The following is an 18,368-nucleotide window of genomic DNA, read 5'->3' as shown; positions in this document are numbered from 1 at the left end:
GATGCACACACTCCTGTGTCATTAGGAACATACATAAAATATACATCCCAAATCATTTTGGAATGATATAACACCTTTATCTTTGAAAAAATATAAAGCCTCTTTCTATCAGCATAACTTTTCAAATCATTAACTTTTTTCATTTTCTAATATATTATTTTTATTACTTTTTTAAAGATTATTTTAGTGTTTTAGTCCTCTTTGCATCCTATGAAATAAAATAAACTTTCAGTCCTCAACTGAATCTTCAAATAATTTATTCAAGCTATAGTTCAGAGTTAATATCAATCTTTGATGTAAAAAAATCAACGATAACACCAATGGATTACCAGAGTGAAGAGCAGTAATCCTTTAATTTAGAAACCTCTGGATTATTCTGCCTGCCATGATTTCCTTCTTCCTAATCTATTCCTATTCATCTTTGTAAACTAATCATGCTTTGCTGCCAAATTTCAGGATTCATATTTGCGTTTCACTTCCAACTTTGGCAGGAATTATATTGGTCTTTCTGAATTTTTTCAATTTTGTCTTCAATAAAACATTTTCATCCTTCTGGGTTACTTGTTGATGTACATTGATGCTTTCTCTGTTACGCTTTTTTTAACTTAGAAGCTATTTTTGAATGCATAACGAAATATACAATTAAAACTTTTGAGATTTCTGCAATTAACCTTTGCAAACTTTTGCAATAAACCTGTAATTCTGAACACCTTAAAAATCTTTAATGGCTTGTTTTCTTTCAAAAATATGCTTCAGTATATTGCTCAGGTAGTAGACATAGAGGCCAGGATTCTCTGATGTGAGTTTGCCCCGCCCAGCCAGCGAGAAAAGAGAATTTGTTGCTCAGCTGAAACTCCATTCACTGCAGTGGGACCGGAGAATCCTGCCGGTGTGAACAGACAGAGAATTCTAGCCAATGCCTCCATTTTGTGAATTAGCTTGCAGTCACCCTTCTCTGTGATAAGTTGATGGTTTGTAGTGACATTGATCCTGATGTTTTCAGAGTTGTGTTTGATATTTCTGACACTTGTTAGTGATATTGGTTCTGATGAGCTGTTTGTTGGTAATGTTGCACATGTGGTGGCTGATGTTGCTTCATCTTATCAGATAGACCACCCTTGATCACTTGCTGCAGGAGCATCTGTAACTCGTCAACTTTGCTAGTCTCATCTCTAATCCAACTCCGTTTCAGTGACGGTACATTCACTAAGTTGTGGATCTTTACACCTGGATCCTTTCCCTAATGTTTCTTACATGGCAACAGACACGTTAGAGCATCTGCAAGCACTGTTTCTCTTCCTGACTTGTACTTCAGAGTGACCATAACTCTGAAGCCTTGAAGACTCAAGAATCTGAAATCTTGCTGGTGTTCTACAAAGATTTGTCTTGTAGATCTGCTCTAGTGAATGAGGATCACTCTCAACTATGAACTTTCTCACATATAGCTATGGAATTTCTCCATACACCCCTCTCTATGTTGCCATATTTGATCTCAGGTGATGTTAGAGCTTTGGATGCAAATGTTGTCAGCTTTCCCTCTCATTCCAGAGTCACTCGCAGTCTTTACATAAATGCATCTACCAGAGTGACAGCTTTCTCTTGGTTGTAGTATGACACATTTGTCTCCTTGCATACTACTTTGAACATGTGGCAATTGCCGCCATGTGACTCTGATCACTGGTATCCATCTTTCATCAGCTTTTGTAGGTTTGTTGTGTGCTCAGACATGTGAGATATGAAAGATCTCATCCATTGGATCAAGCCAAGGAAACTTCTCCGCTCTTACCTGTGCCTTTGAACTTCCATCTCAGTACCTGTGATTTATTTTCAGGATTTTGTTTGAGTCAATTCAAATTAATTGGCATATTATCACCTTCACAGTGCATGCCCGCATATAGCTTGATCACAGCTTTCCTTGTTATCTCCATGGCTTCATGTAGATAGTAGTCATGATCTTCTTTTAACAACAGATCACATCAGCTAAGCCCATTGCTCCTTTGCATCCCCTTGTCATGTGAGAAACCTTTAAGAAATGGGTGTTTAAGAAATGTACCTTTAAGAAATGCTCATGTTACTGGAGTGATGTCAGAGTGTGGGTGGAGCTAAGCTCTACTTCTGATTTTTAGTTTCAGTTTGAGAAAAGCTTGGGTGTGTCTGCGTTTTTCAGTGAGCTGCATTTGAGGTAGAGCTGTACTGTTGATCTCTGCCATCCAAAGACTATCTATGGATCACTTGGTGAACCCAGAATTGTAAAAGGTCTCAGTATTGAATGTAAACAAAATGTGCTCCTGTTTGAAGATTTGTAAAGTCTTTTGGATGTTAAAAGGACAGCTTATAGGGTTACTTAGTGGTGTAGTCTTTGGGGTTGTATTTGAAAGAATGGTTGCCTAGATGTTCACTTTTTGTTTTAAAAAAGGTTAACTTGTGTTAATGAAATAAACATTGTTTTGTTTTAAAGAAATACTTGTCCATTTCTGAAGTATCACGCCTGTAGAGTGGGCCGTGTGCTCCCCAAACCACAATTTATTAAAAGTTGTGGGTCAGATGAACTCCATGATACACTTTCAGGTTCTCTAAACCCTGACCCATAACAATTGGCGGCTCGTCCGGGTTAAAATTCTATCTATTGGATTGGCTTAGTGAACTTAAAGACAGTGAGGGGTGAACATATTGTGGTTGCTTTTCAGGTGTGGTATTTTATTTTACGTGGGGAGTGTGTTGTGGAAATGGCTCTTTCAGAGGCTCTGAAGTTTTTGGGGGTGGAGACAGTCACACACAGTACCTTACGGACAGAGACTAAAAGCAGACTGTTAGATTTGGCAAAAACATTGCAGTTAACATTACCTGACAAAATGCAAAAAGTTGAGGTAATTATGGCGGTGGCTAAGCATTTAATGCTGCCTGAGATACAGTCTAACTCATTAGAAATGTCAAAGATCCAGTTACAGATTAAGCAACTTGAATATGAAAAAGAATTCAAGCAGCTTGAATATGCAATGAGACAAAAAGAAAGAGAGGGAGATACAGATCGGGGAAAAAGAAAAGGAGAGAGAAGAAAGAAACAAAGAAAGAATAGCCCTAGCAGAACAAAAAGAAAGAAATAGAGAGGGAAGGGAAAAAATAGAGAGAGTTTGATCTTCAGAAAATGGCTATGAAACATAGCAGTCAGTTAAAATTGGCAGACGTAAAGGGAAACGTACAGTTGGATGATAGTGATGAGGATAGTGAGAAAGAGCGTCAAAGTTGAAGGCTTGGTGGGGATCTATTTAAATATGTCCAAGCATTGCCAAGGTTTGACGAGAAGGAAGTGGAAGCATTTTTCATTTCATTTGAAAAGGTAGCTAAACAAATGAAATGGCCACAGGACATGTGGGCATTACTGATTCAAACAAAGCTAGTAGGTAGAGCTAGTGAAGTGTTTGCATCATTACCGGAGGAGGTATCTGAGACGCGAGGAGGTGAAAAAATCCATCTTAGGTGCCTATGAACTAGTGTCTGAAGCCGACAGACAAAGGTTTCGAAATTTAAGGAAAGAATTTGGTCCAACATACATGTAGTTTGAAAGACTCAAACAGAGTAATTTTGATAGGTGGATAAGAAAATAGACTAAACATATGAAGCTCTCAGAGAAATTATACTTTTTGAGGAGTTTAAAAATTCAATTCCTGATGTAGTGAGAACAGTGCAGAGGGATAAAACTGCGAGATTAGCAGCAGAAATGGCAGGTGATTATGAATTAGTTCATAAATCAAAGTTTGGTTTCCGACATTAGTTTCAGCCTGTGAGGGATAGAAACTGGGGACATGAGAACAGGGGACATGGGGACATATCTGATGGGAGATAGTAAGGAGAGTGTACCTCAGATTAAAAAAGAAATCCAGGAGGGTGGAAGAGACATGAAATGTTTCAAATGTTTTCACTGTAATAAACTAGGTCATGTAAAGTCGTAGTGTTGGTGGTTGAAGAAAAGCACTGGGAAGGCTGATGTGGTAAAACAGGATAAACAGTGGGGTTTGTTAAAATGATAAAGGAAAGCACAAGTGAAGCAAAGGAGGTGCAAAAGACTGTACAGCCTGATCAAGAGGTGACTGATAAGAAGGTGCCAGATCTCTTTCAAGAATTTACTTGTGTGGGTAAAGTTTACTCATGTGTATCAGGAGGAGCAGGTAAAGAAGTCACAATTTTAAGAGATACGGGAGCGAGTCAATCTTGAATGGTAAGAGATGAGGAGTTATGTAGTTTGGGAAGAATGTTGCCAGAAAAGGTGGTAATATGTGGAATTCAGGGTGAGAGGAGTAGTGTTCCATTATATAAGGTAAGGTTGGAAAGTCCAGTGAAGAGTGGTGAAGTGGTAGTAGGAGTAATAGAGAAACTTTCTTGTCCAGGAATACAGTTTATCTTGGGTAATGATATAGCTGGATCGCAGATGGGAGTGATGCCTACTGTGGTTGATAAGCCAGTGGAAAATCAGACAACTGAAGTGTTGAAGGACGAATATCCTGGGATTTTTCCGGATTGTGTAGTAACAAGGTCGCAAAGTCACAGGTTAAGACAAGCGGAGAAATCAAAGAGTGAAGATGAAGTTGAAGTGCAATTATCAGAAACGATTTTTGATCAGATGGTTGAAAAAGAACAAGAACAGGTGGAGGATGAGGCGGATATTTTTAGTTCAGGAAAATTGGCAGAGTTACAACAGAAAGATGTAGAAATAAAACGGATGTATCAGAAGGCATATACGGAAGAGGAATCTGAGTGTATACCAGAGTGTTATTACCGTAAAAGTGATGTCTTGATGAGAAAATGGAGACCTGTACATATGCAGGCTGATGAAAAGTGGGCAGAGGTTCATCAAGTGGTATTGCCGGTAGGGTATAGAAAAGAGGTGTTGCGAGTTGCACATGAGGTACCAGTGGGAGGTCATTTGGGGATAAGGAAAACTCAAGCTAAAATCCAGAAACATTTTTATTGGCCTGGACTACATCAAGATGTAGTTAAACTTTGTCAATCATGTCACATATGTCAAGTGATAGGGAAACCTCAAGCAGTGATAAAACCAGCACCATTAATACCCATTCCAGCATTTGAGGAACCTTTTACAAGGGTCCTAATTGATTGCGTAGGACCGCTTCCTAAAACAAAAAGTGGGAATCAATATCTTTTGACTATAATGGTGTCTACTAGGTTTCCAGAGGCCATTCCAGTACGTAATATTGCAGCTAAAAAGATTGTGAGGAGTTACTTAAATTCTTTACTAGATATGGACTACCCATAGAAATACAATTGGATCAAGGATCAAATTTTACCTCAAAGTTATTCAAAGAAGTTATGGATAGCTTAGGAATAAAACAATTTAAATCAACTGCATATCATCCAGAATCGCAGGGAGCATTAGAAAGGTGGCATCAGACATTAAGGACAATGTTGAGGATGTATTGTCAAGATTATCCAGAGGATTGGGATGAAGGAGTTCCATTCGTACTGTTTGCAATTAGGGATGCACCTAATGAGTCAACCAAATTTAGTCCTTTTGAACTAATTTTTGGTCATGAGGTAAGAGGACCACTTAAATTGATTAAGGAAAAATTGGTGCGTGAGAAATCGGAAATTACATTATTGGATTACGTGCCAAGTTTTAGGGAACGATTAAATGGAGCAGGTGAATTGGCTAGGCAACATTTAAAAGTTACACAAAATGTGATGAAACAGGTAGCGGACAAGAACTCCAAAGTTCGTAGTTTTGCCAGTGGAGATAACGTTTTAGTGTTGTTACCAGTGGTAGGTGAGCCTTTAAAAGCAAGGTTTTGTGGACCTTATCAAATTGAAAGGAAATTAAGTAAGGTGAATTATGTGGTAAAAACACCAGATAGTAGGAAGACTCACCGAGTGTGTCACGTGAATATGCTTAAAGGGTACTTTGAAAGGGAAGGAGAGAAAAAGGAGGTTTGAATGATTCAAACTCAAAGTGACAAACCAAATCCAGATGACTGTGAATTTGAGATACCTCAAATTAAATTGGAAAATGAGGATGTTCTTAAAAATTGGGATGAATTGTTGAGTTACCTTCCAGAGGAAAAATTAACTGACCTGAAAGAGTTATTGATATCACATGGGCAAGTTTGTAGAGATAAATTGGGAAGTACTAAAAGGCTATACATGATGTAGATGTGGGAAATGCTGTTCCAATCAAACAACATCCATTTGGGGCAGCACGGTAGCCTTGTGGATAGCACAATTGCTTCACAGCTCCAGGGTCCCAGGTTCGATTCCGGCTTGGGTCACTGTCTGTGCAGAGCCTGCACATCCTCCCCGTGTGTGCGTGGGTTTCCTCCGGGTGCTCCGTTTTCCTTCCACAGCCCAAAGATGTGCAGGTTAGGTGGATTGGCCATGATAAATTGCCCTTAGTGTCCAAAATTGCCCTTAGTGTTGGGTGTGGTTACTGGGTCATGGGGATAGGGTGGAGGTGTTGACCTTGGGTAGGGTGCTCTTTCCAAGCGCCGGTGCAGACTCGATGGGCCGAATGGCCTCCTTCTGCACTGTAAATTCTATGATAAGGTAAGGTTGGAAAATCCAGTGAAGAGTGGTGACGTGGTAGTAGGAGTAATAGAGAAACTATCTTGTCCAGGAATACAGTTTATCTTGGGTACTGATATAGCTGGATCGCAGGTGGGAGTGATGCCTACTGTGGTTGATAAGTCAGTGGAAAATCAGACAACTGAAGTGTTGAAGGACAAATATCCTGGGATTTTTCTGGATTGTGTAGTAACAAGGTCGTAAAGTCACAGGTGACGACAAGAGGAGAAATCAGAGAGTGAAGCTGAAGTTGAAGTGTGATTATCAGAAACGATTTTTGATCAGATGGTTGAAAAGGAACAAGAACAGGTGGAGGATGAGGTGGATATTTTTAGTTTAAACAAGATGGGCCTAAAGTGATACAAAACAAATCATGGCTCTTGTGAGAACCCCTTTAGGCTCTTTCTGAATGTCTTCAAATAGCTGCTTCAGCTGGACTGTTTCAGCCTTTTCCTTATCTCCAGACAAGGCTGTTCTGCTTTTAAATATGATCACTTTAAAATCTATCTCACTGGGAAAGAAAACGGCCTCTCTTTTGGTCACACAAGGGTTGCCAGGTCAGAGCTTACTTCCTTTCAGTTTTCTCCCAACACACTTAAAACTTCTAATTCTTTTGAGATGGCTCTGGGTCTCTCTCAGCACCACCCAGCACTGACCTCATCTCAAGATAAAAAAAGACAGCATCTTTGCAGGCTGAAAATAATTAACTGATCAGGGACTTCCCCAGTCAAACCACATTAACCCCAGGCTTTTAACCCTTAAATTTCCCACTACATTTATAATCCAATTTCCTAAAATCTTCCAATCGTCACACAGCACAAGGATGATTTTGTTTATTTTTTTCCCATTTGCACTCTTGCTCTGCCTCTGTAAATTCCTTTACCTTCAGCTCTTTGTCTTCCACATCTTTTTCCAGTAATCATGCTTTCCACAAGCTCTGAAGTTTGATCCATATGCAGAACATATGGGGGGCACGGTAGCACAGTGGTAGTACAGTTGCTTCACAGATCTAGGGTCTCAGGTTTGATTCCCGACTTGGGTCAGTGTCTGTGCGGAGTCTGCACTTTCTCCCCGTGTCTGCGTGGATTTCCTCTGGGTGTTCCGGTTTCCTCCCACTGTCCAAAGATGTGCAGGTTAGGTGGATTGGCCATGCTAAATTGCCCTTCGTGTCCAAAAAGGTTAGGTGGGTCACTGGATTACGGGGTTACGGGGATAGGGTGGAGGTGTGGGCTTAGGTAGGGTGCTCTTTCCAAGGACCGGTGCAGACTCGATGGGCTGAATGGCCTCCTTCTGCACTGTAAATTCTATGATTCTGTCTGTGAACTCATGTGGTCATCCATAGTTCTTGCACATCTTTCCATCAGTCCGGTGTGCATTCTTTTGTTGCCATTTCACCGCATCAGCCCTACTGCTTTTCCTTTGACTTAACTGAAAGCTAGTTGTTTAGATAGTCAATGTCTTTGTCTGTGCACTTGTGGCTTCATGTGCTCTCGCAGTGCCAACAGCTTGAGATGTCAACAGCAACCATGTGGGCTGCATGGTGGCACAGTGGTCAGGACTGTTGTCTCACAGCTTCAGGAACCCGCGTTTTATTCCGGCCTTGGGCAACAGTCTGTAGCCATCTAAGATGGCCACCTGCAAAGGACCATGGGAATTATGGCCAACCCAGGACTCAGATAGATACACAGCCTATGTGTATCTAAAACACAGGTAACCAGACCTGACCGAAACTCCCGCTAGTTTACATTTTAATGGCCCATTTTCCCAGGACAATAGAACTCCAATCAAGCAACCGGTACAACCACAGACTGATCGGCGCCACTCCCCTTGCTCAGAAAGCACAACTGCCAAGGTCAATGACCGCTAAGGACCCGCCCAGTCACCAAGGCACTCGCCACTTTATTGGCCGAAATCGAAGAGAGTGATTAGAGCCCTGTCAAACTATTGGGTCCAAGGTTAAGGACCGCCCAAAGAGCACGAAATCCCAGGGGGATAAAAGAGAGCGCAGCCATGTGTTCTGTCTCTCTTGGATCCGGCCTGTGCCGAACCCAATTGTAGCAGGAACAGCCAGCTAAGTTGAAGATCAACAATCGCTACCTGACGGATGAGCCCAGCAGAGACAGAGCCACTTTCTCCGAACCAGCCAAATGAAATCCAAATAAAGGCCTTTATCCATTTGCACAGTGCCGGTCGCCCTGAAGTTAAGGATAGATTATTGTAGCTGATAGGTGTAGTTTAACTCATAGTAGATATTGTGTTTGCATGTTGAGATAACTCTTGTGTATGTAAATAAACCATCTTTTGAACTAACTAACTCGTTGTGTGGTCATTTGATCGATATAAGGGAAAGGTTTGTGGTTCACCGAGATAAATAAATAGACCAGCAAGTCTGACAGCAGTTTACACATTCTCCCCGTGTCTGCATGGGTTTCCTCCGAGTGCTCTGGTTTCCTCCCACAGTCCAAAAGATGTGCAGGTTAGGTAGATTGGCCATGCTCAAAGTGCGTGGTTACGGGGTAGTGGGTCTAGGTAGAGTGCTCTTTCGAAGGGTCTGTGCATACTCGATGGGGCAGAAAGACCTTCTGAACTGTAGGGGTTCTGTATTATCCGTTCCAAATTCGTGTTTTTGTACATCAGGGTGTGCAGATGAGCTCATCTGACAGCCTTACAACTTCTTTTTTCACACTTGCAGACTATATTCCTCAATCTCATTAAGAAATTGTCAGCAGTCTCACTTCATTTCTGCCTCAGGCCATGAAATTCATATTGGTGGTTCCGATGGTTTGACTCATTGGCTAGAGAAGTGTGCTGAAATTCTGAAAAAGTTTGGCTGGGATTTTACTGTTGTCCTCAACCATTTCCCAACTACTACAAAGGTCTAACTCTTCCTCTCCTGTCCATAAAAGGATGTAGCTGATCTTTAGCTTATCATTAGCACCCTTCAGGAAACTGTTGAATGTTAATTTGCAACTTTGTTTGAACTTCTCAAGACATCTCCAAACACCATCGGCCTCTTCCCAGTTCAGAGGGTTTGGACTGCACGCTTATTGCTGCAGCAGGGGCACTTTCATTTTCATGCAATTCACGGTTCGTTTGAGCACTTTCTCAGATTGATTTTCATAACCTAGTTTGCACCTGTATCCTTTGAAGGTTTGAGTGCCACTCGCGCACACGGAACTAAAAAAACACTTTTGTCACAAAGTCCAGATTGTAAATCGTATAATTTCTCACATAAGACTATAAACCATAAGATGAAGGAGCAGAAGTAGGCCGCTTGACCCACCGGCTCTGCTCCTCCATTCAATAAAATCATGGCTGATCTGATATAATCCTCAACTTCACTTTTCTGCCTTATGCCCATTGTCATAATACACATTTATGTATACAATGGAGTGCAGACAGGCAGTGATTGACACACAGGATGACCAGTAAGCACACAGAACAGAGCAGCCAATCACCAGACAGGACACGACCATGATAAAGCCAGAAGGCACCAGTTTTCCCGCTCTCTCGGGACCCAGCCTCTGAGACAGTCAGAGTTAGTGAGCTGGCCAGTGCAAACACCATGTGGTGGCTAGTAAGTCTGGTTAGGCTAGTATCAGGTCTCCAGTCAAGTCAGCATAGTGTCAACCCGCAGTTGAACATGTATAATAGTTCAGACGTTAAATAAAATTGTGTTGCATCTTATCAAGTGTTGGAGGTCTGTCTCTCGCTACACTGCATCAAGTGCGGTCCACATCGACCCAGCCTACCCAACACATCACCCATAACCCTTGATTCCCTTTACTGATCAAATATCTATCCATCTCAGCCTTGAAAATACTTAATGACCCAGCCTCTACAGCTCTCTGTGGTAAAGAATTCCAGATTCACTCCCTCTGAGAGGAAACTCCCCCTTATCACTGTCTTAAATGGGTGACACCTGACTCTGAGATTATGCCCTCTGGTCCTAGACTCTCCCACAAGAGGAAACATCCTCTTAGTTTCTATCCTGTCAAGCTCCCAAAGAATCCTATGTCTCAATAACGTCACCTCTCATTCTTCTAAACTCCATTGAGTACAGGCCCAAACTATGTAACCTCTCCTAGAAAATCCCTCCATATCCGGGATCAACCTAGTGAACCTTCTCTGGACTGCCTCCAATACCGTACATCTTTCCTTAGATAAGGGAACCAAAACTGTCCACAGTATCTTGCTGTGATCTAGATTTAGCAGGATTTCCCTATTTTTATACTCCATTCCCTTTGAAATAAAGTAAGAAGTCTTACAACACCAGGTTAAAGTCCAACAGGTTTGTTTCGATGTCACTAGCTTTCGGAGCGCTGCTCCTTCCTCAGGTGAATGAAGAGGTATGTTCCAGAAACACATATATAGACAAATTCAAAGATGCCAAACAATGCTTGGAATGCGACCGACATACCTCTTCATTCACCTGAGGAAGGAGCAGCGCTCCGAAAGCTAGTGACATCGAAACAAACCTGTTGGACTTTAACCTGGTGTAGTAAGACTTCTTACTGTGCTCACCCCAGTCCAACGCCGGCATCTCCACATCATGGCTACCATCGACACCGCAAACATCCGGCTCAAAGTGGAGAGGATCTCCAGGACGATCGCGCATATAGACACTGACATTAAGTTTCTACAAAGATGCAAGAAAGCAGACAAGATCCCGAAAGGGCTACAGATCACAAACCCACTCAAGTCGACCTACAACACAGACTACGTTGAGAGACTCTGCCGTCGCACCTCTCTCACACTCCTCAACCACCTCGTCCGCCAGCTCTACAGCAGACGACGCAACCTGGAAACCAAGATAGAGGCCATATTCTCAACTTGCGCTCAGGACGCAGCAGACCAGCTGCGGAACACCGCCAAACAGATGAGACAACAATACTATGCCACCTATATGCACACCAAGAACAGAAAGCTTGAGAAACTTGGCATCACCACCGGCAGCAACCAAGCCACCCCCGGTGCCACAGTAGAAAACAATACAGGGAAATCTATTGTCAACTTGTCAGACTACACCCTTCTACCAGACGAAATCGAAGTCCTCAGCAGAGGGCTCAATTTCTGCACCACCGCCAAAATGGACCCCATCAGTCTCGCGGCAGACACGGAGGAATTCATCAGGCGAATGAGGCTCCGGGAATTCTTCCACAGACCCCAAAAGGCCAACAGCGAACCCAAGCAGACTACCAATGAACCGGAACAGCAGACCGAGAGATCTGTGGTGTGGCAACCGAAGAGGAAAGCGTCGAATTGGACCCCTCCGGAAGGCCGCTGCCTTAGACTCGACATGTATGCTCAAGCCGTCAGGAGTCGCGTCAATGCCAGATTCATCAGTCGCATTCACAAGACAGCCCCGAACGTCACCCAAGCACAACGCAATGCCATCCGCGCTCTCAAGACCAACCGCAGCATCGTCATCAAACCAGCAGACAAAGGAGGGGCCACTGTCGTACTGAACAGAACGGACAACTGCAAAGAAGTATACCGACAACTGAACAACCAAGAACACTACAGACAGTTACCCGCAGATCCGACCAAGGAACACATCCGCCAACTTAACAGACTGATCAAGACCTTGGATCCAGATCTTCAGAGCACCCTACGTGCTCTCATCCCACGTACTCCCCGCATTGGAGATCTCTACTGCCTCCCGAAAATACATAAGGCCAACATACCAGGCCGCCCTATCGTTTCAGGCAATTGGACCTTGTGTGAGAACCTTTCTGGCTACATCGAGAGCATCTTGAAACCCATCGTACAAGGTACGCCCAGCTTCTGTCGCGACACGACGGACTTCCTACAGAAACTCAGCACCCATGGACCAGTTGAACCAGGAACATTCCTCGTCACAATGGACGTCTCGGCACTCTACACCAGCATCCCCCATGACGACGGCATTGCTGCAACAGCCTCAGTACTCAACACCGACAACTGCCAATCTCCAGACGCAATTCTGCAACTCATCCGCTTCATTCTGGATCACAACGTCTTCACCTTCGCCAACTAGTTCTTCATCCAGACGCACGGAACAGCCATGGGGACCAAATTCGCACCCCAATACGCCAACATCTTCATGCACAAGTTTGAACAGGACCTACTCACCGCACAGGACCTTCAACCGACGTTATACACCAGATACATCGATGACATTTTTTTCCTTTGGACCCACGGCGAAGAATCACTGAAACGACTACACGATGAGATTAATAAGTTCCATCCAATCATCAGACTCACCATGGACTACTCTCCAAAATCAGTTGCATTCTTGGACACACTCGTCTCCATCAAGGACGGTCACCTCAGCACTTCGCTTTACTGCAAACCCACGGATAACCTCATGATGCTCCACTTCTCCAGCTTCCACCCTAAACAGAAGCCATCTACAGAATGGCTTCCCCATTCTGAAGCCATCCCCTATGGACAAGCACTCCGTATACACAGGATCTGCTCAGACGAGGAGGAGCGTAACAGCCATCTACAGACGTTGAAAGATGCCCTCGTACGAACGGGATATGGCACTCGACTCATCGATCGACAGTTCCAACGCGCCACAGCGAAAAACCGCACCGACCAGAAGACAAACATGGAACACAACCGACAGAATACCCTTCGTCGTCCAGTACTTCCCCGGAGCGGAGAAACTACGTCATCTTCTCCACAGCCTTCAACACGTCATTGATGACGATGAACATCTTGCCAAGGTCATCCCCACAACTTGCCTTCAAACAACCGCGCAACCTCAAACGAACCATTGTTTGCAGCAAACTACCCAGTCTTCAGAACAGTGACCACGACACCACACAACCCTGCCATGGCAATCTCTGCAAGACGTGCCAGATCATCGACATGGATACCACTATTACACGTGAGAACACCACCCACCAGGTACGCGGTACATACTCGTGCGACTCGGCCAACGTTGTCTACCTCATACGCTGCAGGAAAGGATGTCCCGAAGCGTGGTACATTGGCGAGACCATGCAGACGCTGCGACAACGAATGAACGGACATCGCGCAACAATCACCAGGCAGGAATGTTCCCTTCCAGTCGGGGAACACTTCAGCAGTCAAGGGCATTCAGCCTCTGATCTCCGGGTAAGCGTTCTCCAAGGCGGCCTTCAGGACGCGCGACAACGCAGAATCGCCGAGCAGAAACTTATAGCCAAGTTCCGCACACATGAGCGCAGCCTCAACCGGGACCTGGGATTCATGTCGCATTACATTCATCCCCCACCATCTGGCCTGCGAAATCCTACCAACTGTCCTGGCTTGATGCAATTTACACCTCTTTAACCTGGGGTCACCCCATCTCTGGATCTGTAAAGATTTAATCACCTGCTAATGCTCGCATTCCAAGCATTGTTTGGCATCTTTGAATTTGTCTATATATGTTTCTGGAACAGACCTCTTCATTCACCGGAGGAAGGAGCAGTGCTCCGAAAGCTAGTGACATCGAAACAAACCTGTTGGACTTTAACCTGGTGTTGTAAGACTTCTTACTGTGCTCACCCCAGTCCAACGCCGGCATCTCCACATCTTTGAAATAAAGGCCAACATCCCATTTTCCTTCCCAATTACCTGCTGAACTTGCATTCTAGCTTTTTGTGATTTATGCATGAGGAGCCCCAAAACTGTCCTGGGAACATGTGTGGCAAAACAATTATGTGTGTAAGTGTAGTAAGTGACGTCGCCATCGTCCCAGAGACCTTCGGCTTGCTTTCCTCTTTGAGGGGGAGAGCTGACTGGTGGTGATTTAACCTGAGGGTCACAACACCTCAGGCAAGGGGGGGAGGTAGAGAAGGCGATGCCTTCATGAATAACCTCAGACGGTAGGGGAATTGAACCTTAGCTGCGCTGATAGCCTTGTTCTGCATCACGAACCAGCTGTAAAGTGTACATACAATGTGCACTTCTACACATAGGATACATACATATGCTCATTATAATAATATAGAACCCAAATCATTTTGAAATGGTTTCTTCCGCAAACTGGGCTCTGCAGCTGCCACGCACTGAAGAAAGATGGAAGAGGGGGGGGAACAAGTCATCTGTGAGAGCAGAAGCAAGCCCAGCACCACACTGAACAGCAGTCACCCCAGCGCTCCTGAATGATTGACTGTTCGATAGACCAATGAGAGCTCTAACTGGGGGGGGGTGGGAGCCGACAGGGATAGCTAATTGGCCAGGACAAGGCGCGCGACGATGGGGGGGCGGGGCTTGCGACGCGTGGGGCGAGGCTAGCGACGCGCGGGGCGGGGCTTGTGACGCGGGGGGGCGGGGCTTGCGGCTCGACCGCGGACGAGCTGTTTGGCTTCCGTCAATAAAGGCGGAGGGAGGCTGTTTGTCAACAGAGGCAGCGCGCGCGCTCCAATTACAACCGCCGACAAACGGCCGCGGTGCGGCTTCATGGGGCCGGTCGGTTCACTTTGAAGCGGGGTGCGGGCCGCCGGGCCGCCGCTCTCCCGAGGGAGGCAGTATGCCGTTCTTAGGGCAGGACTGGCGATCCCCGGGAGGGTGCTGGGTGAAATCCGAGGACGGCTGGAAGCGGGAGGTGGATGACGATGGGGAGGACAGCCGCCCTCGCCGCCGCCAGGGGAAGCAGCAGCAGAGCGGACAGTGAGTGCTCGCAGAAGCCAGAGCGGCCTGTCAGCCCGAAAATCAGTACCAATGGCGAACATCCTTCCCCCATCCCGTCAGAAACACGAGCTTGAAGTTGTCTTTCGTTTTGCCTCTGTGTCTTGTCCCTCCCCTCCCTGCCCGTGTTGTTTTTGGGCGTAGATTTGTCTTTTTCGCCTTTTTTTGTGTGTGCCCCCTCCCCTTGTGCTTGTTTTTGTTTTTATATTTTTGACTTGTTCCTGTCGTGCCTCGGCCATGGTTGCAATTGGCCTACCTACAGTCGGCGGTGTTTCGTATGCTGCGGGGGGAGGAAGGTGAATTTCATGGGGGTTGGTGTGGATCACACATTCTGCCAGCCTCACCGATGTCAATCCGCCCTGGAGTCACCTACCTGCTCCACCTCCCAGACCTCCGCGCAGGAGGAGCTCTGCTAACTTCCCATTGGATAGATTGTTGTTTCTTCAACTGCAGCAACAAAATCCTTTGGCGGTGAGCCCCCATCCCATCCAGGTTACTTGCCTTCAGCTGTTTTTTTTTTTCTCTGTGTGTTGTGTGCAGAGCTGCACCTTGCCCTGCTCTGAATCCCTCCAGTTATGATGGACGGTATCCGGGACAAAAACAGGAAATGCTGGACAACCTCAGCAGGTGGTGAGAGAAGCGAACTAACGTTTCCAGTCTGGATGACACTTTGTCAAAGCAAAGAGTATCCAGGAGCTGGTCTCTGCAAGGGTTTGTGTGATCTGCTCGCCACTAGCAGTGCTGTCACGAACACTGGTGTCTCTAACAGGTAGAGGGGGTGACGATGACATCCAGATGTTTTTTTCTGGCAGCTATGCCTTTCAGGATTCATGATGTGTACATGCCTGGGGGTGGGCACAGTAAGAAGCCTTACAACACCAGGTTAAAGTTCAACATGTTTGTTTCGAATCCCTCGCTTTCGGAGTGCAGCTCCTTCCTCAGGTGAAATCAGGATTCAGTCAGTGTTCTTGTGAGTTGTGCCCGAGCCACTTTTGATAATGGCCAGAGAGATTCTATTGTTTCTTTTGTGTTTTGGGTGGTAATCAGGAGATTTGCTCGATTGTCTTTTTGACCTGATGCCATGACACTTCATGGGATCCTGAGTCAATATCCAGACTCTCAGCTATGCTACCTGGGGATTTGTCCAGCTATTTGGACAGACTGTACCGAGGGATGGTGATGGAAGAGGCTAGCATGTTGGCTGATGGGCACAACTCTGTTGGTGATGGAGGAGGGAGTATCAACAGGAGAGTCTTGTAAAAGAAATCCATCCTGGCACCAATGGGGATTTGTGTTGGAGAATATATGGGGGGTAGTTGTGGTGGTGGAGATGGGAGTGTGTGTAACTAGTAAGCTGAGAGCCTTCTGGTAGGTTTGCTTCAGGATCTGACTAAAATCACTGTCCATGGGTCCAGCATAGGTGAAAAAGAGCTTTAGGACTTCGGATACTTGCCCTTTTTGTTTTTGAAGAACCCTTATATATTTCATTAAGCCTGTGACATGATCATGAGAGGTCCTCCATTTTGTTTAAAGTATTTTATGATTGTTGAGCACAATTGGTCATGTGTTGGTTGTCGGAAGAGTAGACTTATTCTAAAATTTGCAATTTTTTATTTCATAGAATTTATAGTGCAGAAGGAGGCCATTCGGCCCATTGAGTCTGCACCGGCTCTTGGAAAGAGCACCCTACCCTACCCAAGGTCCACAGCTCCACCCTATCCCCATAACCCAGTAACCCTACCCAACGCTAAGGGCAATTTAGTATGGCCAATCCACCTAACCCGCACATCTTTGGACTGTGGGAGGAAACCGTAGCACCCGGAGAAAACCCACGCACACATGAGAGGATGTGCAGACTCCGCACAGACAGTGACCCAAGTCCGGAATCGAACCTGGGACCCTGGAGCTGTAAAGCAATTGTGCTATCCACAATGCTACCGTGTTGCCTTGTATTTGTCAGAAGTTGACCATCTTATTTTGCAGCAAATGGCAACTGTTGCTTCTCAACACTGTCAGATGAATGTCTGAAGCTTGAATGTTAACTGTGGGAGATTTAATGGTCAGTTCTACATTTCATTGTATTAGCATGCAGATTGGGGGATGGAGAGGAATACTTCATATTCATTTTGCAGAGCTGTTATTCCTTGAGGGAATGCAGTTGTTTCAAAAGCTTTGGATGTTTATTAAGTTTCAAAATCTTCCAGATATTTATCAAGCTAAGAATGTGTAGTAGAGCATTCAAAATTGTATAGTTAATTCCTGTTTTTTGTACCTTGTGCATTGTTATTGCATGGTTGGTTTGTCTTGCATCCACACAAGGGAAGGCAAGGCCTATTAACTTGCAATGTCATAAGCAAGATTTACCACCAGTGAAAATTCATATTTTTCTCATTCTATTTGCAGTGTCTATTGCTAGTTTAATAAAAAAAAAAAATAAAAAAAAAATACCTATTGCTGAATGATGTATGCCTGGTATCACTGTTTTGCAGTGCCATTTACTCTGATGTCTGGCTTCTAGCCCGTTAATCGCGTTCCGGTGAATGTATATGAGCTGTTTGTATGTTCCCACTGGTGCAGGGTGGGAAGCCTGCAATGGCAGGCGGGGTGGGGCAGGACCATAGACTCTGGGTGGGTCTGCTGCCCAGCACCGATCCTGTTTGTAGACTGGGGTGGCATTCTCTGCCCGATCAGGATTGCTGACTTCAGTGGGTTGGAGTGGGGAAACTTCCTCTGTCACCTTTTGGGAAATCCAGAATGTGAGTTGTCCAAAGCTTGGATTTAGTCCAATCTCAAAAGTCTGAGACACTGCTTTGGCCAACTGTGGAGCCCTCATCCCAATCATGAGCCTGAAAATGCTACAGTTCTCTCTGCTTGGGGGATCTGGAATCTATGATCCCTCAGATGGGGATGCAAAGTAGCATAGAAGCATGTACTTAACCTAGAAAGTTAAATGTATAGCCACCTTTTCTGTTTGAAAGTACTGAAGTTTTTTAATTGGTTTATTTCCACGATGTGAGGTTAAGCTTTTGTAAATCACTGTTTCAGATGAGTACTGCAACGATCCGAGTTGATGATAATCCTATCCCTTATTTCCACCACCCCCCTCTGCCACCAGGATATTGATGTATGGGGATGCAGCAATGGTAATTCCC

The 18,368-nt window shown here is 44.9% G+C and overlaps 1 protein-coding gene across 6 annotated transcripts in view; it reads left to right on the top strand.

The window, feature by feature from the left end:
• Positions 1–14,889: 14,889 nt before the first annotated feature.
• The window catches only part of fbxo25 (F-box protein 25), a 55,629-nt gene continuing 52,150 nt past the window's right edge, over positions 14,890–18,368 (top strand). The window contains exon 1 of one of the 6 annotated variants that reach the window (XM_072498646.1): positions 14,890–15,198. In XM_072498646.1, the coding sequence (XP_072354747.1) occupies positions 15,059–15,198 (140 nt within the window). In that variant the 5' untranslated portion in view covers positions 14,890–15,058. Of the gene's footprint in view, positions 15,199–15,424; positions 15,688–18,368 lie in introns of those variants that run through there. The other 5 variants (XM_072498647.1, XM_072498643.1, XR_011940669.1 and 2 more) reach the window with 5 other exon arrangements.

Source organism: Scyliorhinus torazame, chromosome 4 (assembly GCF_047496885.1).
Source record: "Scyliorhinus torazame isolate Kashiwa2021f chromosome 4, sScyTor2.1, whole genome shotgun sequence".
Taxonomy (NCBI): Eukaryota; Metazoa; Chordata; class Chondrichthyes; order Carcharhiniformes; family Scyliorhinidae; genus Scyliorhinus; species Scyliorhinus torazame.
This window is presented reverse-complemented; position numbering and strand designations above follow the sequence as displayed.